The 19447-nt window shown below is 40.8% G+C and overlaps 1 protein-coding gene across 1 annotated transcript in view; it reads right to left on the bottom strand.

The window, feature by feature from the left end:
• Exoc4 (exocyst complex component 4) overlaps positions 1-12478 on the bottom strand; it is a 651801-nt gene extending 639323 nt beyond the window's left edge. Inside the window, exon 1 of the mRNA XM_051175863.1 lies at positions 12343-12478. Within this exon, the coding sequence (XP_051031820.1) occupies positions 12343-12428 (86 nt within the window). The 5' untranslated portion in view covers positions 12429-12478. The remainder of the gene's footprint in view (positions 1-12342) is intronic.
• Positions 12479-19447: the final 6969 nt, after the last annotated feature.

The raw sequence follows: 19447 nt of genomic DNA, 5'->3' as shown, positions 1-19447 counted from the left end.
TTAGTGGGAGACAGGAAGGAATCCTGTCCACACAATCAGAGGGAAGGTCCCCAAGGGGACAGAGAAAGGAGGTGGCCATCTATATGCCAAGAAGAGAGGCTTTGCCAACAACCTTGAACTCTTGGTATCCAGAGGGGTGAGAAGGAACATTTCTACAGGTGTGTTGTGATGGCCACTTAAGCAGAAAGCTACACTCACTGCCTTAGAAGGCAGAGGCAAATATTATTTCAGTTGCTTAAATTCTCATTCACTCTCTGTTTCTGTTAGTTTATCTGGGGTTTGGAGTGTAGAGTTGCAGGGGAGGAAGATTGTTGTTGGTGATTTGGATTTGGTTTGGTCTGAGAAAGGGTCTCTCTATATAGTCAGGTGACACAGAGAATTCCTAATTTCCTGCTCTAGCTGCTCAAGTCCACACAATAAGGATGTGCACCGCCAGACTCAACTTGGTTGTTTAATTCTCAAGGCAAATGTTATCAATCTGCATAAACAACATACAGTTCTTGACGAATATACATAAAGAATTAGCTACAACTAATGCAATCCACGATGGCTAGTACACTTGTTACAAGAAACAACATTATACACCTAAATTTCAGTGACTCCTCCAGAATGAGTTAGAACTGTGCCATGTTTTCTGAAAGCTGATAATGGGCTTACCTGTCTAGTAAGGGCATTCCTTGTTAGCCTACACTGGTCTCTCTTCTAAAAATAATAAAGACTAAGAAAACAACAGGGCTGAAGAGATGGCTCAGGGGTTAAGAGCACACTGGCTGCTCTTCTAGAGGTCCTGAGTTTAATTCCCAGCAACCACATGGTGGCTCACAACCATCTATAATGGGATCTGATGCCCTCTTGTGTCATGAAGGCAAGCATGCAGGCAGAACACTGAATAGCTATATATATATATATATATATAGAATGAATAAATCATTCATATATATATCTATATATACATATATAGATATATATCAATTAATAGAAATCCCTTCAAGCAACTAAGAAAACTAATTACAAGTACATCTCCAAAAATTACTCCTCAGCACCATCAAAAAAGGAATCAAGTAACCCCCATTACCCCCTTTCTGAGAAGTAGTCCATGTGGGTCTAGGACATTAGCCAGATGCTGCAAGGTCCCTGTGTCTCTAATCATCAAGAACCTCAACCCCACCACCAGGAATACCTTCTCCCCACCACCAGAGCACAAGACAAGAAAAGGGCTTGAAGGTGGACTAGTTTCCAAGACTTGCTCCATAACTGGTCTTTTCAGAGGAAAATATCCCTTTCTGTTAGTGATCCCACAAATGTCTAGAGCTGATATGACCCTTCCAATGTCAATCATGTCTTCTTCCCACACTGCTCCGTTATATTATCAGTTCTACCCAGAACTTGTTTCAAAGTACTACAGTCACGTTTTCTTTCCAGAAAAAAAAAAAAAAAGAACCCAAATAATCCCATACATGGCTGACATCAAAATACACGTACAGCCAGCAAGGGAACTACGGACAACAGCTCTAGACATGAGTGGAGAAAACCCCAAAGCCGTGAGGGAGCAAAGACCCTGAGGATGCAAAGCAGGGCACCGCTACCCTTCCTAGACATGAATCATCTGTAACTGCTTCCAGGGAATCTTCAAAATGAGAGGCCCTCATCAAGAATCTGGGATTGAATAAAGGATCACACATTAAAGAAATGCTAGAGATATGTATCACTACATAATCACACAAGATACACTTTACTCAAAGTAGAAGCAAATTGACACCTCGCTTTCAAATCGGATTTTATTCTATTCAGTTATACATTGTGATGCCTTGGTTCTTAATTATAGCTTATTAGAGCCTACAAAATACAGGATAATCCCATCCTGATAGCAATTCACAATGACAAGTCCCTCTGAAAAAGTTTTCTCATGCATATGAACATCCCTTAACAGCACAGAGAGACTTGTATAGCCTCAAGTGACAGTAAACAATGTCTGCTTTAACATCAGTTGAAAACTCACTAGTGTCTGGCTTCAGACAGCACTTAGAGCCAATTACTACACCCAACACGTGTGCCTATAGTGCTTCAATAGTGCAATTAACTCAGTTATGCTCAACAGTACTGGAGACCAAAAGCTATAAATTGCTTAGGCAACAAAGAAGGCCATTATCTAAAATTAAGTACAATCACCCGATTCAGGAATAAAACTGAGCTTAAGGCTGACAAAGTCAACTTAAAACTCTATCTCTCTCCCACTTCCTTATAAAGTCCAGCATCCCTCGGAAAGCACTGTCTATAGAGATCCTCACTGGTGAGTTCCTCACAGCGAGCTTAAAAGATTCTGACAGATATTATGTCGTCAAATACATACTGGGAATTGGGGTGGGGGGCTTCTTAAATGCAAGCATCCATGAGGCTGTAGAATACAGGTATCATGGAGAAATGATAAAATCTAAATTAGAGATTCTCAATCTTCCTAATGCTTTAATACAGTTCCTCGTATTGTAGTGACCCCCCAACCATAAAATTACTTTAATTGCTACTTTATCATTATAATTTTGCTACTTCTATGAATCATAATGTATACAAATGTCTGATATGTGGGAAATATCATCATATGTGACCCTTGTGAAAGGGTTGGTAAACCCCAAAGGAGACAAGACCCACAGGTTGAGAAGCACTGATTTAAAGACATCATACACCATCACTGTGACTTACCGATCTGTTAAATAAACACTTTGTCTCCAGCACCCACATATACATTTTTCATGGAAGTTTTTGACCACATACAAAAGTTAAACTTGTCAAAAAAAAAAATCTACCTTTAAGAGATAGTGCCACATTCCAACCTGGCCTCACCTATTCCTGAACTGGTTCTAACCCTGTAGTCCCCAGCTACATTAGCAAAATCCCAGGCATGATTTGTACTTGTATATATCTCGTTATACAAATGAACATCTTAACAGCAATGCTTTTTTTTTTTAACTCTGAAGATGTATTTTCTTTTTAATTGTGTATGTGTGAGAGTGTGTGTGTGTATGTGTCTGTGTGTGTGTGTGTATGTGTGTGTTTGTGTGTGTGTGTCTGTGTCTGTGTATGCCTGTGTTTGTGTGTGTATGTCTGTGTCTGTGTGTGTATGTCTGTGTCTGTGTGTGTGCCTATGTGTGTGTGTGTCTGTGTGTATATGTCTGTGTGTGTGTCTGTGTGTGTGTGTGTGTGTGTGTGTATGTGTGTGTTTGTGTACTCATATACGTGAATTCACTGCCTATGGAGACCAGAGGCACCTGATACCTGCAGCACTAAAGTTACAGGCAGTTCGGAGCTGCCCAATATGTACTCCTGACTGCTGAGTCATCTCTCCACCTTGAGTAATATTCTTTTTGAAAAAGCATATTCACTGAAAAGAAGAAAAGCAAAGAAAGCTCTATCATTATCTCAACTTTAAAAAAAGGAACAATTTGAATTTGTTTCTTATATCTTATTTCCCCAATGAAGTATACTGAAGGGCTATTCAAACTTTACCATGCTTTTCAGGTCATCTGTATAATTATAAAAATGCAAATTCATGTCAGAGGGGTCATGCAGTGCCTGAGACAATGCATTCCTAATGCTTTCAAGGTTGATTTTTAGATATAAAATAATGTGAATGACAATTCCTGGAAATAAATTATGTCTTCAAAGACTGACTGACTGATTAAAAATGCAATGATACATAGAGACTGGAATGTTGTACAACCAGAGACTAAATACCTTGTCTTGGGCTGGCTAGCATTAGCCCCTAAAACAGGCCTTCCGTGCCCACCTCTGTGTAAGAACTAACATTCTGTAACTAATAATAATAATAAAAAAAATTAAAAACTTTGAAATCTACTGACTTAGCAGACCAATAGTGTCCACCAACCAAAAGCTAAGAACTTCATCAAATAGTGTGTTGGGCTTATAAAAAAGCCTCCCCCATCTTGCTGAAACTGCCTCTCTGATGCACCTACTGTGTATTTTAAACTTCTCTTGAATTTTATGACTTTGTTCCATAAAACTATAAAACTGCTCCCACTCTGAAACATGGAATCTGGGAATACCTAAATCTGTGTTCCCTGGCCATGGTCCCTCAAAATGACTGCGGAATAAACTATTTCGGATTCTCTTTAAGATGAGAGCTGTGTTTTTTTTTTTTTTTTTTTTTTTTTTTTTTATCAAAGGCACTAATTTAAATGAAAAACAAATAAGATCTTTTGACTTATGTCCTACTTTACTTTTTCTAGCTTATAGTAACATACAATTCAGAAAAACTTTCCATAAAAAAAACTTGAAAATGTGTAACTGTTTATATCAACACTATCTACGGTAACACAAAATATTATTTTATTACTTTGTATTAAATTGTAAGTTCCAACTGTTTTCAAGGCTGAATCCCTAGTACATAAAAAGACTGGCTACAATTAAAAGGATCAAGGTTGTAACTCATTTCAGAGCTTGAAAGCAGTTAACAAAATGTAAACAGCATCAGACTCAGACTGCAAAAGAAAGCAGAACTTACCACTGCAAAAGACTGGCAAAAACTCACTAACTAGTTCTAAAAGCGTGTAAAGCCTGCCCAGAGAAAACCTGTTGACCACATTAAACGCCAGACCGGCAACTTACAACACTACTACTGCAAGTAGCAAAACAATAAGAGAGCTCTGTCTGTAAAATGAAGGGCAGCAGTGTATACATCTTTAAGTTTCAGGGAGGGTCTCAGAAGAAAGGGTTAATGAGATACACGATAGGGACCTGTCGAGCAAGCACAAAGTCCTGGGTTTGGCCCCCAACTCTGAATCTATTCGTTTGTTTGTTTGTTTGCTTTGCTTTGCTTTGCTGTGTGATGAGTTGGTCCCATGTACAAGGTCCTGGGTTTGGTCTCCAGCTGTGAATTAATTTATCTGTTTGTTGTGCAATGGACTGGACCCATGGCCTAAGGCATACCAGGCAGATACTCTCAAATTTAGTAAAGCTCGAGTTTCTAGTCAAAGACACTGCCGACACTAGAAATGAAGAATTAAGCATGCCCCTGTTTCAGCTTGTACAAGGCACTTTCATGTCTTGCCTCATTTCATGTTCCCCCAAAACCATTCCAAGTCTTCTAAACATCCTGTTTCATAAATGAGCAAGAAAGATGGGGAGGGAAGGGGGACAGTGGGGAAGCTGAGTGATTTCAAGTTACAAAACTAATTAAGTTCTTCTTATCTACCCTAAGCCACATACTGAACCTCTCGTCCAAGACTGTAACCAGACATATCTATAAGGGCATGGATTGAAAAACTTGATGGTATCACAGAAAAATAAAACTACAATGCTCGAAGCTTTCAAGAAATTCTGACATTAACAATGACTCCTGAGGCTTTAGGAAAAAGACTCACGACTTAGCTAGGATTGCTACTTCAGCAACACCATGACCAAACAGCACATTGGGGAGGAAAGGGTTTATTGGGCTTATACTTCGACATTGTGATCTATCACTGAAGGAAGTCAGTACAGGAATTCAAACAGGGCAGAAACCTAGAGTCTAGAGTTAATGCAGAGGCCATGGAGGGATGCTGCTTACTGGCTTGTTCCTTGTGGCTTGCTCAACCTGCTTTCTTATAGAACAGAGAACCACCAGCCCAGGGATGGCACCAACCACAATTGGCTGGGCTCTTCCCCATCAATCACTAATTAAGAAAATACTCCACAGGCTTGCCTACAGCCCAGTCTCATAGAGGCATTTCCTCAATCGAGGTTTCCTCCTCCCTCAGATGACTATAGTTTACGTCAAGTTGACATAAATCTAGCCAGCACAACTCGGTTCAATATATTAATTCTGCATATACATCAAAAATGGCATTATCAGCTGTCCCAGAACCTCCTGAAAGATTAGTGTTTGTTCTGTTTCCAAACGGAGTCTCATGTATTCCTTATGCTGGGGCTCTAACCCAGGGCTTTGTGCTAGGCAAGCACTCTACCAACTGAGCTCCAGTCCTGACACTGTTTATTCTGATAGTGACTTGCAAACAGCACTGCATCAGATCACTGAGGGAAACAAAGAGTAAGAAACCTAAAGACTATTTTTGAGGTGAGCTCAGATGAAGAAAGATGGTTCTAGGAACAGTATCTATGCCTAACTCAACTCTTGCAACCCAGCTCGAACCAGAGTGGCCAAGCTTTCCCTGCCACAAACTGTCACAAACCTCAAAGGCCTCTGTTCAAAGCCCAGATCAAAGCCTGGACCCCTCAACAAACTTTACTTTGAATTAACTATGGGCTGACCAAAATATCCTCTACAGAGGAAAGAAGGAATTTAACAGGAGCCCAGAATAAAGGATTTTCTATGTTTTTGAAATTCCAACTTCTGTGAAGACATAAAAGTTGATGAAAATGTGAGCCTCCAACTGCCTTCAAACTCCTTGACATCTGTAACCAGCCTGTCTGCAAAAGCTCCGCTCCAATGTTTCAATAAGGTCTCCTTAAGTCACAACCAGAGTCTGTCTCCCCAATTAAAGTGGCTATTCGCAGGCTGATGTACAAAAAAGGCATAGTCAATGTTTAATTGGAAAGCAAATCACCTAACAGTAAGTGGTAGACACATTTCCCAATTAAAAATCTGACAAGAACTCACAAAAATAAAATAACATCTCTGAAATGCCATCTTCCTTATTTCACAACTACAACTTCACACCAAACAAAAGGTTGAAGTGGGGTAATCAGTAAAAAAGAAGGAAGATATGGGTGTGTGTGTGTGTGTGTGTGTGTTTGAACTGTCCAAACTGAACTCTGTCCACCCAATTAGCACTGCTGTAAAAGACCAGTGGTGACTTAAACCCAAAATCTACACAGTTAGTGGCAGTCTCCAAAAGACCAAATCACAAGCATTATCCCTCCTCACCAAAACCCTTCCTCGAAGACCTGAGGACTTCTAAACAGACACAAGAGTGGACCATTACACACCTGACTGTCGTGAAATGTGTTTATTCAGTTAAAATATTTAAATTTACATATCTTCTAAGTCTCTTTCCATCAAATATAAGATTGCAATTGCACAGCCAAATTGTTGGTGGCACACTCCTTTACTCCCAGGACACGGGAAGCAGAGGCAGGTGGATCTCTGTGAATTCAAGGCCAGCCCGATCTACACAGTGAGTTCCAGGACAGCCAGGGCTATACAAACCAAAGCTGTCTCAAAAACAAAAACAAACAAGCAAGCAAACAAACAAAAAAAGACCACAACTGCACTACATTTCTATTTTTTCATTTTAAATTGTCAATGACGAACTCTGATACCAGCAAAACACTGAGTCATTATCTAATCAGTGACTACCAGGGTAGAAAATGGCAATGAGAACTGGCTATGATAGAGAAGACCTATACTCCCAGTGTCAGGAGGTGGAGTCACAAGAACCAGAAGTGCAAGATTAGCTGTGCCTACATAACAAGTTCAAGGCCAGTGTGAACTACATGCAGCCCTGTCTCAAAAATTCATACAGAAACAAAAAGAGTAAACAGCAATGAGACCAGGGCATTTCCTTTGTGCACACTAGCTCATTCCTTACATTAGACCTTATCTGCAGTTTAACTCAATACCAAAAAGAATCCACGACAAGAAATGCTCTTCTCGATTCTGTAAGGCAAAAGACACAGTTGACAAGACAAAACGGCAGCCCACAGAGTGGGAAAAGATCTTCACCAACCCCACATCTGACAGAAGGCTGATCTCCAAAATACACAAAGAACTCAAGAAGCTAGTCACCAAAACACCAAATAATCCTATTAAAAAGTGGGGTACAAAACTGAATAGAGAATTCACAATAGAGGAATCCAAAATGGCTGAAAGACACTTAAGAAAGTTCTTAACATCCTTAGCCATCAGGGAAACGCAAAATTCAAAACAACTGAGATACCATCTTACTCCTGTCAAAATGGCTAAAATCAAAAACACAAGTGACAGTTTATACTGGAGAGGATGTGGAGAAAGGGGAACACTCCTCCACTGCTGGTGGGAGTGCAAACTCGTACAGCCATTTTGGAGATCAGAATGGCGGTTCCTCAGGAAAATGGGAATTAGTCTACCACAGAACCCAGCAATCCCACTCTTAGACATATACCCAAATGATCCACATCCATTCAACAAAGACATCTGTTCTACTATGTTCATAGCAGCATTATTTGTAATAATGAGAACCTGGAAGCAACTGAAGAATGGATGGAGAAAATGTGGCACATTTACACAATGTAATACTACTCAGTAGAAAACAACAAACAATGGCATCTTGAAATTCGAAGGCAAACGGATGGAACTTGAAGAAACCATCCTGAGGTAACCCAGTCGCAAAAAAGAGGAACATGGTATGTACTCACTCATATATGGATTTTAGACATAGAGCAAAGGATCACCAGCCTACAATTCACATGCCAGAGAAGCTAGGAAATTAGGAGGACCCTAAGAGAGACATACATGGTCCCCCACAGAAGGGGAAAGGGACAAGGTCTCCTGAGCATATTGGGTGGGTGGGGGCAGTGAGTGGAGCGGAAGTTAGGAGAAAGAGAAGGGGAGGAGGGTTGATGAGAACATGAGAGACCAGGAGGACTGAGTCAGGGATAAATAGACAAGAGCAAGAAAAGAGATACCATAATAGAGGGAGCCATTATAGGTTTAAAGGGAAAACTGACACTAGAGAAATGTCCAGAGACCTACAAGGATGACCCCAACTAACAATCTGAGCAATAGTGGAGAGGCTACCTTAAATGCCCTTCCCTGATAATGAGATTAATAACTAACTTATATGCCATCCTACTGCCTTCATCTAGTAGCTGATGGAAACAGAAGCAGACACCTACAACTAAACACTGAACCAAATTTAGAAGGCCTGGGCAGTCTAAGGGATCTCTGACAATGGAACCAGGATGCATCCCTGGTGCATGAAAGTACTTTGGGAACACATTCCCCACGGAGGGATACTCCCCTAACCTAGACACACGAGGGAGGGCCTAGGCCCCACTCCAAATAACTTGACAGATTTTGATGATCTCTCCTGGAAGTCCTCACCCTCCCTATGGAGTGGGTAGGGAATGGGATGGGAGGAGGAAATAAGAGAATGGGAGGGTGAGGGAACTGGAATCGATATGTAAAGTAAGAAAAATAATAATGAATAGTAAAAAAAATAAAGAAAAGAAATGTTCTTCTCATCTATTAAGAATACCATTTTAGCAAGGTATGGTGGCTAACATCTTTAATCCCAGCACTTGGGAAGCAGAGGCCAATAGATCTCTGAGTTCAAGGCCAACCTGGTCTACATAGCAAGTCCAGACCAGCCAGAGCTTTATAGTAAGACCTTATCTATAAATAAATAAATAAATAAATAAATAAATAAATAAATAAATAAAATCATATTAAAAGCAAAAGAAATGTTACACCATATAACCTAGTGTAGAAATGGTGTTTTTACACATTCGGGGAAGAGAACTGAAGGAAATTTTTAAACATTCCAAAACAAGAAAAACAACTGCTCAGTGATTTAAAAAAAAAAAAAAAAGATGAAACAATCAAACTGTTTAAAAGACAGTGGATTCTGTCACTAACTTAATTTTGTGTCAAAATGACAGGTCTTGGGCAACATGAAAGAGCTAGCATGTACCAAGTACCCTTACAGTAATATTCAGCCTTTATAGACACAAACCCAAAATGGGTTTTCCTTTGTGAAGCTTGTTGCCAAAGCAACCAGAAAAGGTCTAGTCTTTCAAGAGAATTTGAAAAATGTTAAGGACAGCAAGGGAAGATCTGAGAATAATGAATAGGATGTTCGAGAGGAGCAGCATGAAGGACACAAACGGGACAGAGCTGAAAAGCAGAAGCCAGAATGACACACAGCCACTAATAAGAAGTGCACAGTCCTGTCCTGGTTTTCCAGTCAGGGCCCGTCTCTCACCCCAAATGCCAACACCAAAGTTATACTACCATTCTCCTCCTGTGCACTGTTTAGGAAATGTATACCACTGAGTTAAGCACAAAAGAAAAGCAGGAAACACCAACAGAGATTGGCAACATCCTCCCTCATTCCAAAGCCAAATGTTTCTGTGTCCAAAGAAATGCTGAAACCCAAACAGCACCAGAAACATCTAGTTCAGAACATAAACCCCAGTCTTACTAAACTTGCCCAGAATGATAGGTCTGGATACCTTAACGCATGAGTGTAAAAAGCACAGTAAAGGAAACATGTCATTCAAGCGTACCCATGTAATCTGGGTCAGGAATCAAAATTAGAGCAGTGCTTCTCAACAGAAGTCAAGGAAAGGATGCCTGGGCAAAAATCATGGTGAAAAAGTGAAGGAGATATAGATTGGCTGAAGAGATAGATAACAGGCCGGGTGGTGGTGGTACACGTCTTTAGCCCCAGCACTCAGGAGGCAGAGGCAGAGGCAGGTGGATCTCTGTGAGTTCAAGGCCAGCCTGGTCTACAAAGTGAGTCCCAGGACAGCCAGAGCTGTTATACAGAGAAACCCTGTGGGGGGGAGGGGGTGCTAACCAATTAAGTCCAGGTGTTGTGATGTACACCTTTGACACCTGCACTTGGCAGATGCAAGAGTTCAAGGTTACTCCCATTTACATAATGAGTTTGAAGCCAGCAGACTGGGCTGCATGAGACCATAACTCAATACAAAACAAGGCAGTACACTACCTACCTAGCAGTGGGTGATGCCCCCAAAGATGACAAAGAGTTGTCCCTCCAAGCAAATGTACATCTGTCTCCACATCAGAATCAGTCAAGAGCTTCAAGTCTTTTTCAGTTTTTAAATGTCACATATTGAGGGCAAATCTAACTGCCACTTAAGAAATCTGACAGGCAAAGCCTACAGAATCAGAAGCACAAGGAGGGTGGGACATTTGTTTACAGCTGTCACTTTCCCTAACTCTCTCCACTTCTGCTGGAAGTGACCACTCCCTCCATAAATTCTCAATTTCTGTAACATTCCATCTTTCTCCAAGTCCATTTCATACTCTTTATGCACCTTTATCTCACAAGTAGAATATATGCTCCTCAGGAGTAATACTGTATCTGAATTGTCTTTGCAAACCTCTGGGCATCCATTCACTCACTCATCAAATATTTCCTAAGTACTAAATAAATGCCAGGCACCATACTCAAGCAAATATCTATTGTTTATGTGAGTGTTCAATACCGGGCAGGGGAAAAAAATGAGTTCAGAAAAAGATTCCATTCATACTAGAATTTTAAAGAAAATCCGGAGGGGCTATTATAAATAATTTGACTGAGGTTTTAATATCAGGGTACACATCTGTGCTGCTTACTGTTAAAGACTACAAGGCTTTTTCTCCTCATGACCTATGAAGTGTATTATTTTTACAGGAAGTTCTATCCTCTCGTTTGTAAAATAAAATTGATAGCAATTTAACAGGCCATTCTCCTAAACTACTGTGTCGGACATGAAACCCATAGACAGGTCAGTCCCTTAAGTTTGATTTAAGGCTTGATTTATCCCTTCTTTCAAGGGCTTGGAACCTACCAGATTATGGTGGGTCCTGGGTGTTAAAAAAAAAAAAAAAGTCACCAGGACCATTGAAGGAGAATGATCAAGTCATTAGATTAAGAACTCAAATCAAAGTGAAGGATAAGTGGGGGAAACAAGGGATGTTTGTTCCATGAAAATATGTGGGGCGAAATTCGAATGACAATAACATGTGTGTCATAATGCATTTTATTGAGGCTGGTTTAAGTTTATTCAACGTTTTAAACTGTTTGTTTGTTTAAATAGACCTGTATATTGTCTACCAACCCCACTCTTCACCCTAATATTTCAGGAAGAGGCCAACATAGAGGGCATTTTAAAATTCTGCTTTGGAATGACTCTGGGGGAGGGGGTACAAACTGGAAGAAGAAAGCGAATACAAATAAGAACACATGTGTCATTTCAACATCCAGTCCTAACCAGCTCCCTGCGGAACCTGGGATCGGTTCTTGGGATAGCTGTGGCTATTCACAGGTGGTGGAAACCTGTGTCACAGAGTGGGGCACCTGGCAACTGGTGACAGCAGACTTGGCCCTGGCCCCCAGAAGCCCGGGCCACAGCGGACCGCTCAGCGTGCAGCCTGCGAGCCGCCTCAGAGCCGGGGCCCCGGGCGAGCACCAGCCCCGGGGAGAAGACTGAGGGCGGGCTCCTCTCCTTGAATCGTGGGGGCCGGCCGCCCCGCCGGACCACGGGCCCTGGGGAGGGGCTGGGGAGGCCAGGGGCAAGGGAAGGGAAGGGCCGGCGGGCGGGGCCCGACCGACGCCTCTCCCTTCCTCCGCGGAGGGCGAGCCGCTGCCCCGTCCTCACCCTGCCTCCTGCCTCCCTCACCTGATCACCGAGATGAGCAGCCCCGAGGGGTCTTTGCTTTTGCTGACTGTGCTCCTGAATTTCCCACCAGCTGCTTCTGCCGCCATCTTGGTACGGGAGCGAGAGGCAGGTGCTTGACAGGACCGGGGACGCGGAGGAACGTCCGCCAATGGCAGGAGAGAACCGAGAAGGCGCGGAAGTGAAGGGACCAATCACTGGAGTGAGAAGGCGGGACTGATGCTCAGCCGGAGGCCAGGGCGCCTGTTCGCTCTGAGCACTCTGGGAAACGTAGTTCTGCGAGTCCTGGGCATGCCCTGACAATAAGCCAATGGCAACTTCTTCAAGTCTCCTAATGGGTGACTTCTTTAGATCTCTTAAGACCTCATTTGTTTTTCAGTTTACTCCCTTTTATAACTTTACAATTTTTTAATTTAATGTATCTAATGATATCAAAATGGATATGCAGATACGTGTAGTTAGATTGAGTGTGGAAAAATATATATTGAAATACTGTCTTTTATCAGCCAAATGCAAAATGTTATAGGCACAGACTTTTCTTGGGTATTTGCTAAGACTGAATTTTTCAGCACTTTGTCTTATGTGTAAGTTCACTTTTGCGTGATGCATGTTTTTCTGAAAAAAAAAAAGGTAACAGACCCAGGTTCATTTCCCAGCACCTTCATTGTACCTCACAACAGTCTGTAACTACACTAGCAGGGGGTAGATGTCTATGAGTTCCAGACCAGCCTGCTCTACATATAGTTCCAGGACATTCAGGACTATGTAGAGAGACCCTGTCAAAGGCAAGGAAGGCAGGAAGGCAGGAAGGCAGGAAGGGAGGAAGGCAGGAAGGCAGGAAGGAAAAGACAAGAAGAAAGAAATTAGCTGAATAATTACAACTCAACAGAAGCAAAAAGCATAAAACAGGATTTAAGCAGGAAATTCAAATATGTATATGTGAGAAGTACAAAATATTACTGGAGAAAAAATAAAGGAATTTCTATGTGCATGAAGTTTTTCAGCAATAGAATAGTTGACACTAAAATTCATGTAAACATAAAAACCCATGAATAGCCTAAGCAGTCTTGGGAAAGAAAATAAATTTATGGAGGGCTGGGGAAATAGCTGGGTTAGTAAAGCAGGTAGCCCGAAAGTATAAGGACCTGAATTTTATACCCAGAACTCAAGTACAAGACCAGACACAATGAAATAGGCTCAACGACCTCAGGACTAAGGATGCAGAGACAGGAGGATCCCAGGTGCTCACTGACCAGTCAGCCTAGCCAAAATGGCACGCTACAGGGTCAGTGAAAAGGCCCTGACTCTGAAACCAACGAGATGGATAAACTGAGGAAGACGCCTTGGTTAACCTCAGGACATCATACACACAAACACACAAGAATGATATAGAGTATTTGCTTTTTCTGGTTTAAAACCACACCAAAAAGCTAGAGCAATCAAAGAGAAGAGCTAACCTAAGAGGAGACACATAATTGAGCTGCAGCTGAGAATCCAGACATAACCCCACATGTCTATAGGCTGTTTTTTCTATTTTTAAGATTTATGTGTTTCCCTTTGTGTAGAATTGTTTGCCTGCATGCATGTGTATGTGTATGCATACTTGTGTGTGCCCTGGCGCTTGCAGGGGACGGCCTGGCGCTTGCAGAGGCCAGAAGAGGGCGTCAAATGGCCTGGAACTGGAGATAAACAAGGTTGAAAGCACTAGGAAGCAAACCCAGGTATTCTGCTAAATCAGCAAGTGCTCTTTTGTTTTTTTTTTTAATAAGACTTGTTTATTTATTCATGTGAGTGCTCTGTTTGCATGTATGCCTATATGACAGGACAGGGCATCAGAGTCCATCATAAATAGCTGTGAGCCACCATGTAGTTGCTGGGAATTGAACTCAGGACCTGTTGAAGAATAGCAAATGCTCTTATTCACTGAGCCATCTCTCCATGACAAGGTTTCCAATATCATTCAAACTTATATTTTTATTATCATTTTTGAAATATGGATATTTCAAGTATGATAGGGAGAGTAGTGTTTTCAGTAAATGACAATAGAACACTAGATATAAACATGAAAAAAAAATGAAGTGGACCCCTACCTCACATAAAAACTAACTCAAAATGTATCAAAGTCCTAAATTTATTATTTAAAACTTTTGGAAGAAAATATGGAGGTAAATCTTTATAATCTCAGATTTTTAGATATGACAACAAAAGCAAAAGCAATAAAAGGAAGATGTATATTAAAAATAGGAATTTATTAGATATTTGTAAGTTATATATCTGCTCTTTTCAAAAGCTCCAAAGGACATGTAAATGATCAACATTATTATTAGTGAAATGAAAATTAAAACAGTAATAGCTGTCACTTCAGACTCACTCAGCTGACTACTTTTCTTGAATTATGTTTTGCATTAGGTCACATATTTGATGGTGGAACACACGTGGGAGCCAGAGAACAACCTGAGGGAGCAGCTCCTTCCGAGCACCCTGCTGGTCACAAGCTCACACAGATCCACCGGCTTGTGCTGAGATTAAGGGCATGGCCCACTGTACCCAGCCCAAAAATGAAAAGTGAATGCTGGCAAATACATAAAGAAATCAGAACAATGTTGCTGAGAATAGGAACTGTTTCAGTCAGTGTAGAAGTGGCTGTTTCTTTCACAAATAATACCCAAGAGAATTACATGTTTAAAAATAACATGTACGTAGCATTCATAAAAGCTTTCTTGACAATAGTGATATATTTGGTATAATATGAGATGTGTGATTGTGGTATAAACAAAAACAGACTGCCCATTGAATACACCAAAGCCACAGAAAGGGGTGAAGTATTGGCACATGCTACAACATTAATTCTCCTGCAAACACTGTGCCAAGCGAAAGAAGCCAGACACAAAAACTGAGGAGTCCATTTATATGAAATATCTTAGCCAAGCAGTGGTGGCTCACGCCTTTAATCCCAGCACTGGGGAGGCAGAGACAGGTGGATCTCTAAATTCAAGGCCAACCTAGTCTATAGATTGAGTTCCAGGACAGCCAGGGCTAAACTATGTTTCAAGCACACACAGCAATTCGTGCACACACACGTATGCGTATGCAAACACACACACATACTCAAAATAATAAATAAAAATGTGATTGAATGAATGAACAAACAAAGAAATAAATAAAGGAATAAAATGAAACACCCAGAATGGGTAAATTCACAGAGACAAAAAGCAAATTAGTGAGTTGGGGGATGGGTGACTTTATAATAGAAAGTATATAACACTATACTTTATAATAGAAAGCATAAAATACTACACAGTTTCAGTGTTTACCCTTGCACAACTTTTGAATCTATTAAGCCCACTGTTAGCACATTTAAGATGATGAAAAGGTAGTTTATGTGGTATGTATTTTAAAGTATGCATTTGTGTTGTAGGACTCCCTAGATTTAATCCAAGGTCTCAATTGACTCTACCCTTTTTTTTTTTTTTTTTTTTTTTTTTTTTTTTTTTTTTGAAAAGAGGCATAAGCCATTCTGGACTCAGTTTTCATATCTGTTAGACAGGTAATAACACGACTTTACTTATAATCATGCCTTCAAAGTGCCTAAAGTATGTCTTGGGCAGCAATGTGAGGATATTTAAAGACACAATAATATGGAGCCAGGCCTTTAATCCCTGAACTCTGGAGGCAGAGGCAGGTAGATCTCTATGAGTTGAAGGCCAGCCTGGTCTACAGTGTTCCAGGAGAGCCAGAGTTACACAAAGAAACCCTCTCTCAAAACAAACAACAAGAAAAAAGACACAATTATTTGGATAATTTTTCCTTTCCTATGGGTCCTATAAACTTTAAATGGAAATAAGCAAATGCATTTTAAAAAGCAAGAATTGGATAAGTGTCAAAAATGATGGACTGCTTTTATCACATACAAGAACTGTAATTAGGTGATAATTGAATTATCACACACCAAATTAAACCCTCAAGAAAGTGTTCTAATTATCCTGTTTCATATCACACTTTAGAAAAACTTAACCCCATATACCTTTCATCTTCTAGTAATAAATATAGTCTTTGACATTGTTTCTATTCTTGGTTGTCTTGAAGATAACTCCAAGCTTGTACTAGAATGTGGGAATTTTTTTTCCAATTTTTAGAAGGATTAGTAGATCTACTCTCTTATAACTATCAGCCTTTAACATAGACTCCCAAAGTCAACAGGCTTAGAACCAAATAATATTTCTCAACATATAAGAGATTCTTCTATGTAGGGATGGTGACATGAATATGTGGTAAGGATTTGGAGATGAACATAATCCAAAGAATGTACTGAATAAACACACACACACACACACACACACACACACACACACACACACACACACACAAACTGCTACAGATTTTTCAATGAAAAAGAATCAGACAGGGCAGGAACATGGAGGCAGGAGGCCATAGAAGAATGCTGCTTACTGGCTTGCTTCCCATAGCTTTCCCAACCTGCTTGCTTGCTTTTATTGAGGTGATTTGGTTTGGTTTAGTTTGGTTTCTTTGTGTAGCACTGGCTGTCCTGGCACTCCCTCTGTAGACCAGGATGTCCTGAAACTCAAAAGATGGTCTGCTCTGCCTTTTGAGTGCTTGGATTAAAGGCGTGTACCAATACCACCAGAAACAGCCTACTTTCTTAAAGAACCCAGGACCACAAGCCCAGGAATAGACTCACCAACAATGGACTGGACCCTCCCACATCAATTGCTAATTAGTAAAATGCCCTACAGGCTTTGCTACAGCACAATTTTATGGAAGCATTTTCTTAATTGAGGTTTTCTCTTTTCATTTAACTATAGCTTATGTCAACTTGACATAAAAATAGCCAGAAAACATGGGCACCTACACACACACACACACACACACACAGAGAGAGAGAGAGAGAGAGAGAGAGAGAGAGAGAGAGAGAGAGAGAGCTGTAGTTAGGGTTTCTATTGCTGTGAACAGACACCATGACCATGGCAACCCTTCTAAGAGGTGGATCACTTACAGCTTCAGGGGTTCACTCCACTATCATCATGGCAGGGAGCATGGTAGCATACAGGCAGAGATGTTGCTGGCCACATCTTGATCAGAAGGCAGCGGACTATGACATTGGGCAGTATCTTGAGCATAGAAAACAACAAAGTCTGTCTCCACAGTGACACAGTCCCTCCAACAAGGCCACGCCTCCTAATAATGCCACTCCCTTTGGGAGCCATTTTCTTTCAAACTACCACATAACATAATTAAAACTAAGTATTTTAAAAAGTAGAATAGAGAGTTACATTCCAGAAAAAGGAGAGGAAGAGGAGGAAAGAGGAGGGGAAAGAGAAGGAGACACACAAACTAAGGCACAAAATGAAACTGAATAGAGTTCAAGGAGACAACTGGTCTTGAATAAGTGATTTATTGGTGAAAGTGGTGTCATAAGGTGAACAGGCATACAAACAATCTCAGAAAAGACCCCAAAGCCCACAGCTAGACCCTGCCTAAGTTTATACAATGAGGTTCAAAAACACAACACATGCCATGTCTTGCTATATGTTGTCTATTATTTTGTAAACCAGGGCAGACTGTTTTATTATTGCATTTATAATATACCCAGAGGCTCTTAAAACCATGGGGACATCCAATTAAATGAAAATGCTTTGACCTCTTTGGATGAGCAGCTCCATATAAATCCAGAGTATTGATATTCTTATTATTGCAGATAAATGAAATGTGTGAATGAGGCCAGCTCAGCAGCCGAATGGCTTCCCTGAGATTCATAAAAATTTCCCAGGCCTTGGTGTCTACAGAGCAGCAGACACAGGCCTGGGAGATTAGAAAACACGTGTCTCTTGATACCAGCTAACGGGACAGAACTCTAGAAAAGGAGCTATTGTGTGCCCCAGTCAGCACTGCCTCTGTACGAGAGCCAAGTCAGCTAAGATATAAAATATGCACCTCAGGCATGCTGAGCAAATCAAGGTCTAGGATCGAGATTATATTAAAAAGGAAAAGTCAATGATATGTTCCTCATGAAAAAAGCAACTGTCTTATTTTATTTAGGATTTAAATTTTATACCAGCTTTTTCAATTACTGTGGCATAAATAAATCTTGCATAAGCGTGGCTTAGCTGAAGATATATACATATTATGGTCTATTTAGAGGAAAATTTTATAAGTAGATCACAATAGGCTATAATTCTTACCAGTAAATTGTATTGCTCATACTCAGTGCCTGGTTCATTGTGGCCTCTATTAGAATCCATGTTGATCTGGTTTTCTGAGTATGGTTTGGTTTCTGGAAATTGGTTAGGAATAGTATGTTTGATTTGATTTTGTTTGAAGAAGAGAGGAGTAACCTTGGTTTCTCTGGAGCATGACCCTGTCTTCTGGCTATCCAAGTAGCAATATTCTCCCAGTTCCTCTCCTGGACTCATCATTCAAGAAGTCCTGACGGGCCGGAGAAATGGCTCGATGAGTAAAGTGATTGGTGTATAAGTGTGAGGACCAGAATTCCGACCTCCAGAACCCATGTAAAGCCAGGCTTTGTGCCACATCTCCAAAGTCCCGGCACGCCGTTAAAGTGACAGATAGAGACTCGAGAATCCTGGAAGCTCCCAGGCCAGCCAATGCAATGTACACAGAAGTTAACAACAAAGTACAGAAAATGATTGACATGGAGGGTTGTCCTATGACCTCCACACATGCAATATGACACGTGCATATCTGTAATCATGCACATAAACACATATATGTAACCCCCTACATATACATACACATGCATACATACACATGCATACACACACATGCATACACACACACACACACACACACACAGAGAGAGAGAGAGAGAGAGAAATACTGAATGTATTACATGCTCCAGGCACTACATAGAGTCAAATACCTCTGGGTGTTCCCAATCATACCTCAAAGTAAACTTATGTTTCCCCTTGTCTTGAATCTCCTCCATTTTCTCAATTGTGTTTCATATTTCAGCAAGTGGTTCAAAAGTCTATCAAATGAGGGAGCTCGAATGTATAGTATGCAGGCAAAAAGCCATGGGGTTGGACTCCAATACCACACTTAATAATTTACTTCTGCAAGGTGATAGTAC

This window comes from Phodopus roborovskii, unplaced genomic scaffold (genome assembly GCF_943737965.1).
Source record: "Phodopus roborovskii unplaced genomic scaffold, PHOROB, whole genome shotgun sequence".
Classification (NCBI taxonomy): Eukaryota; Metazoa; Chordata; class Mammalia; order Rodentia; family Cricetidae; genus Phodopus; species Phodopus roborovskii.
This window is presented reverse-complemented; position numbering and strand designations above follow the sequence as displayed.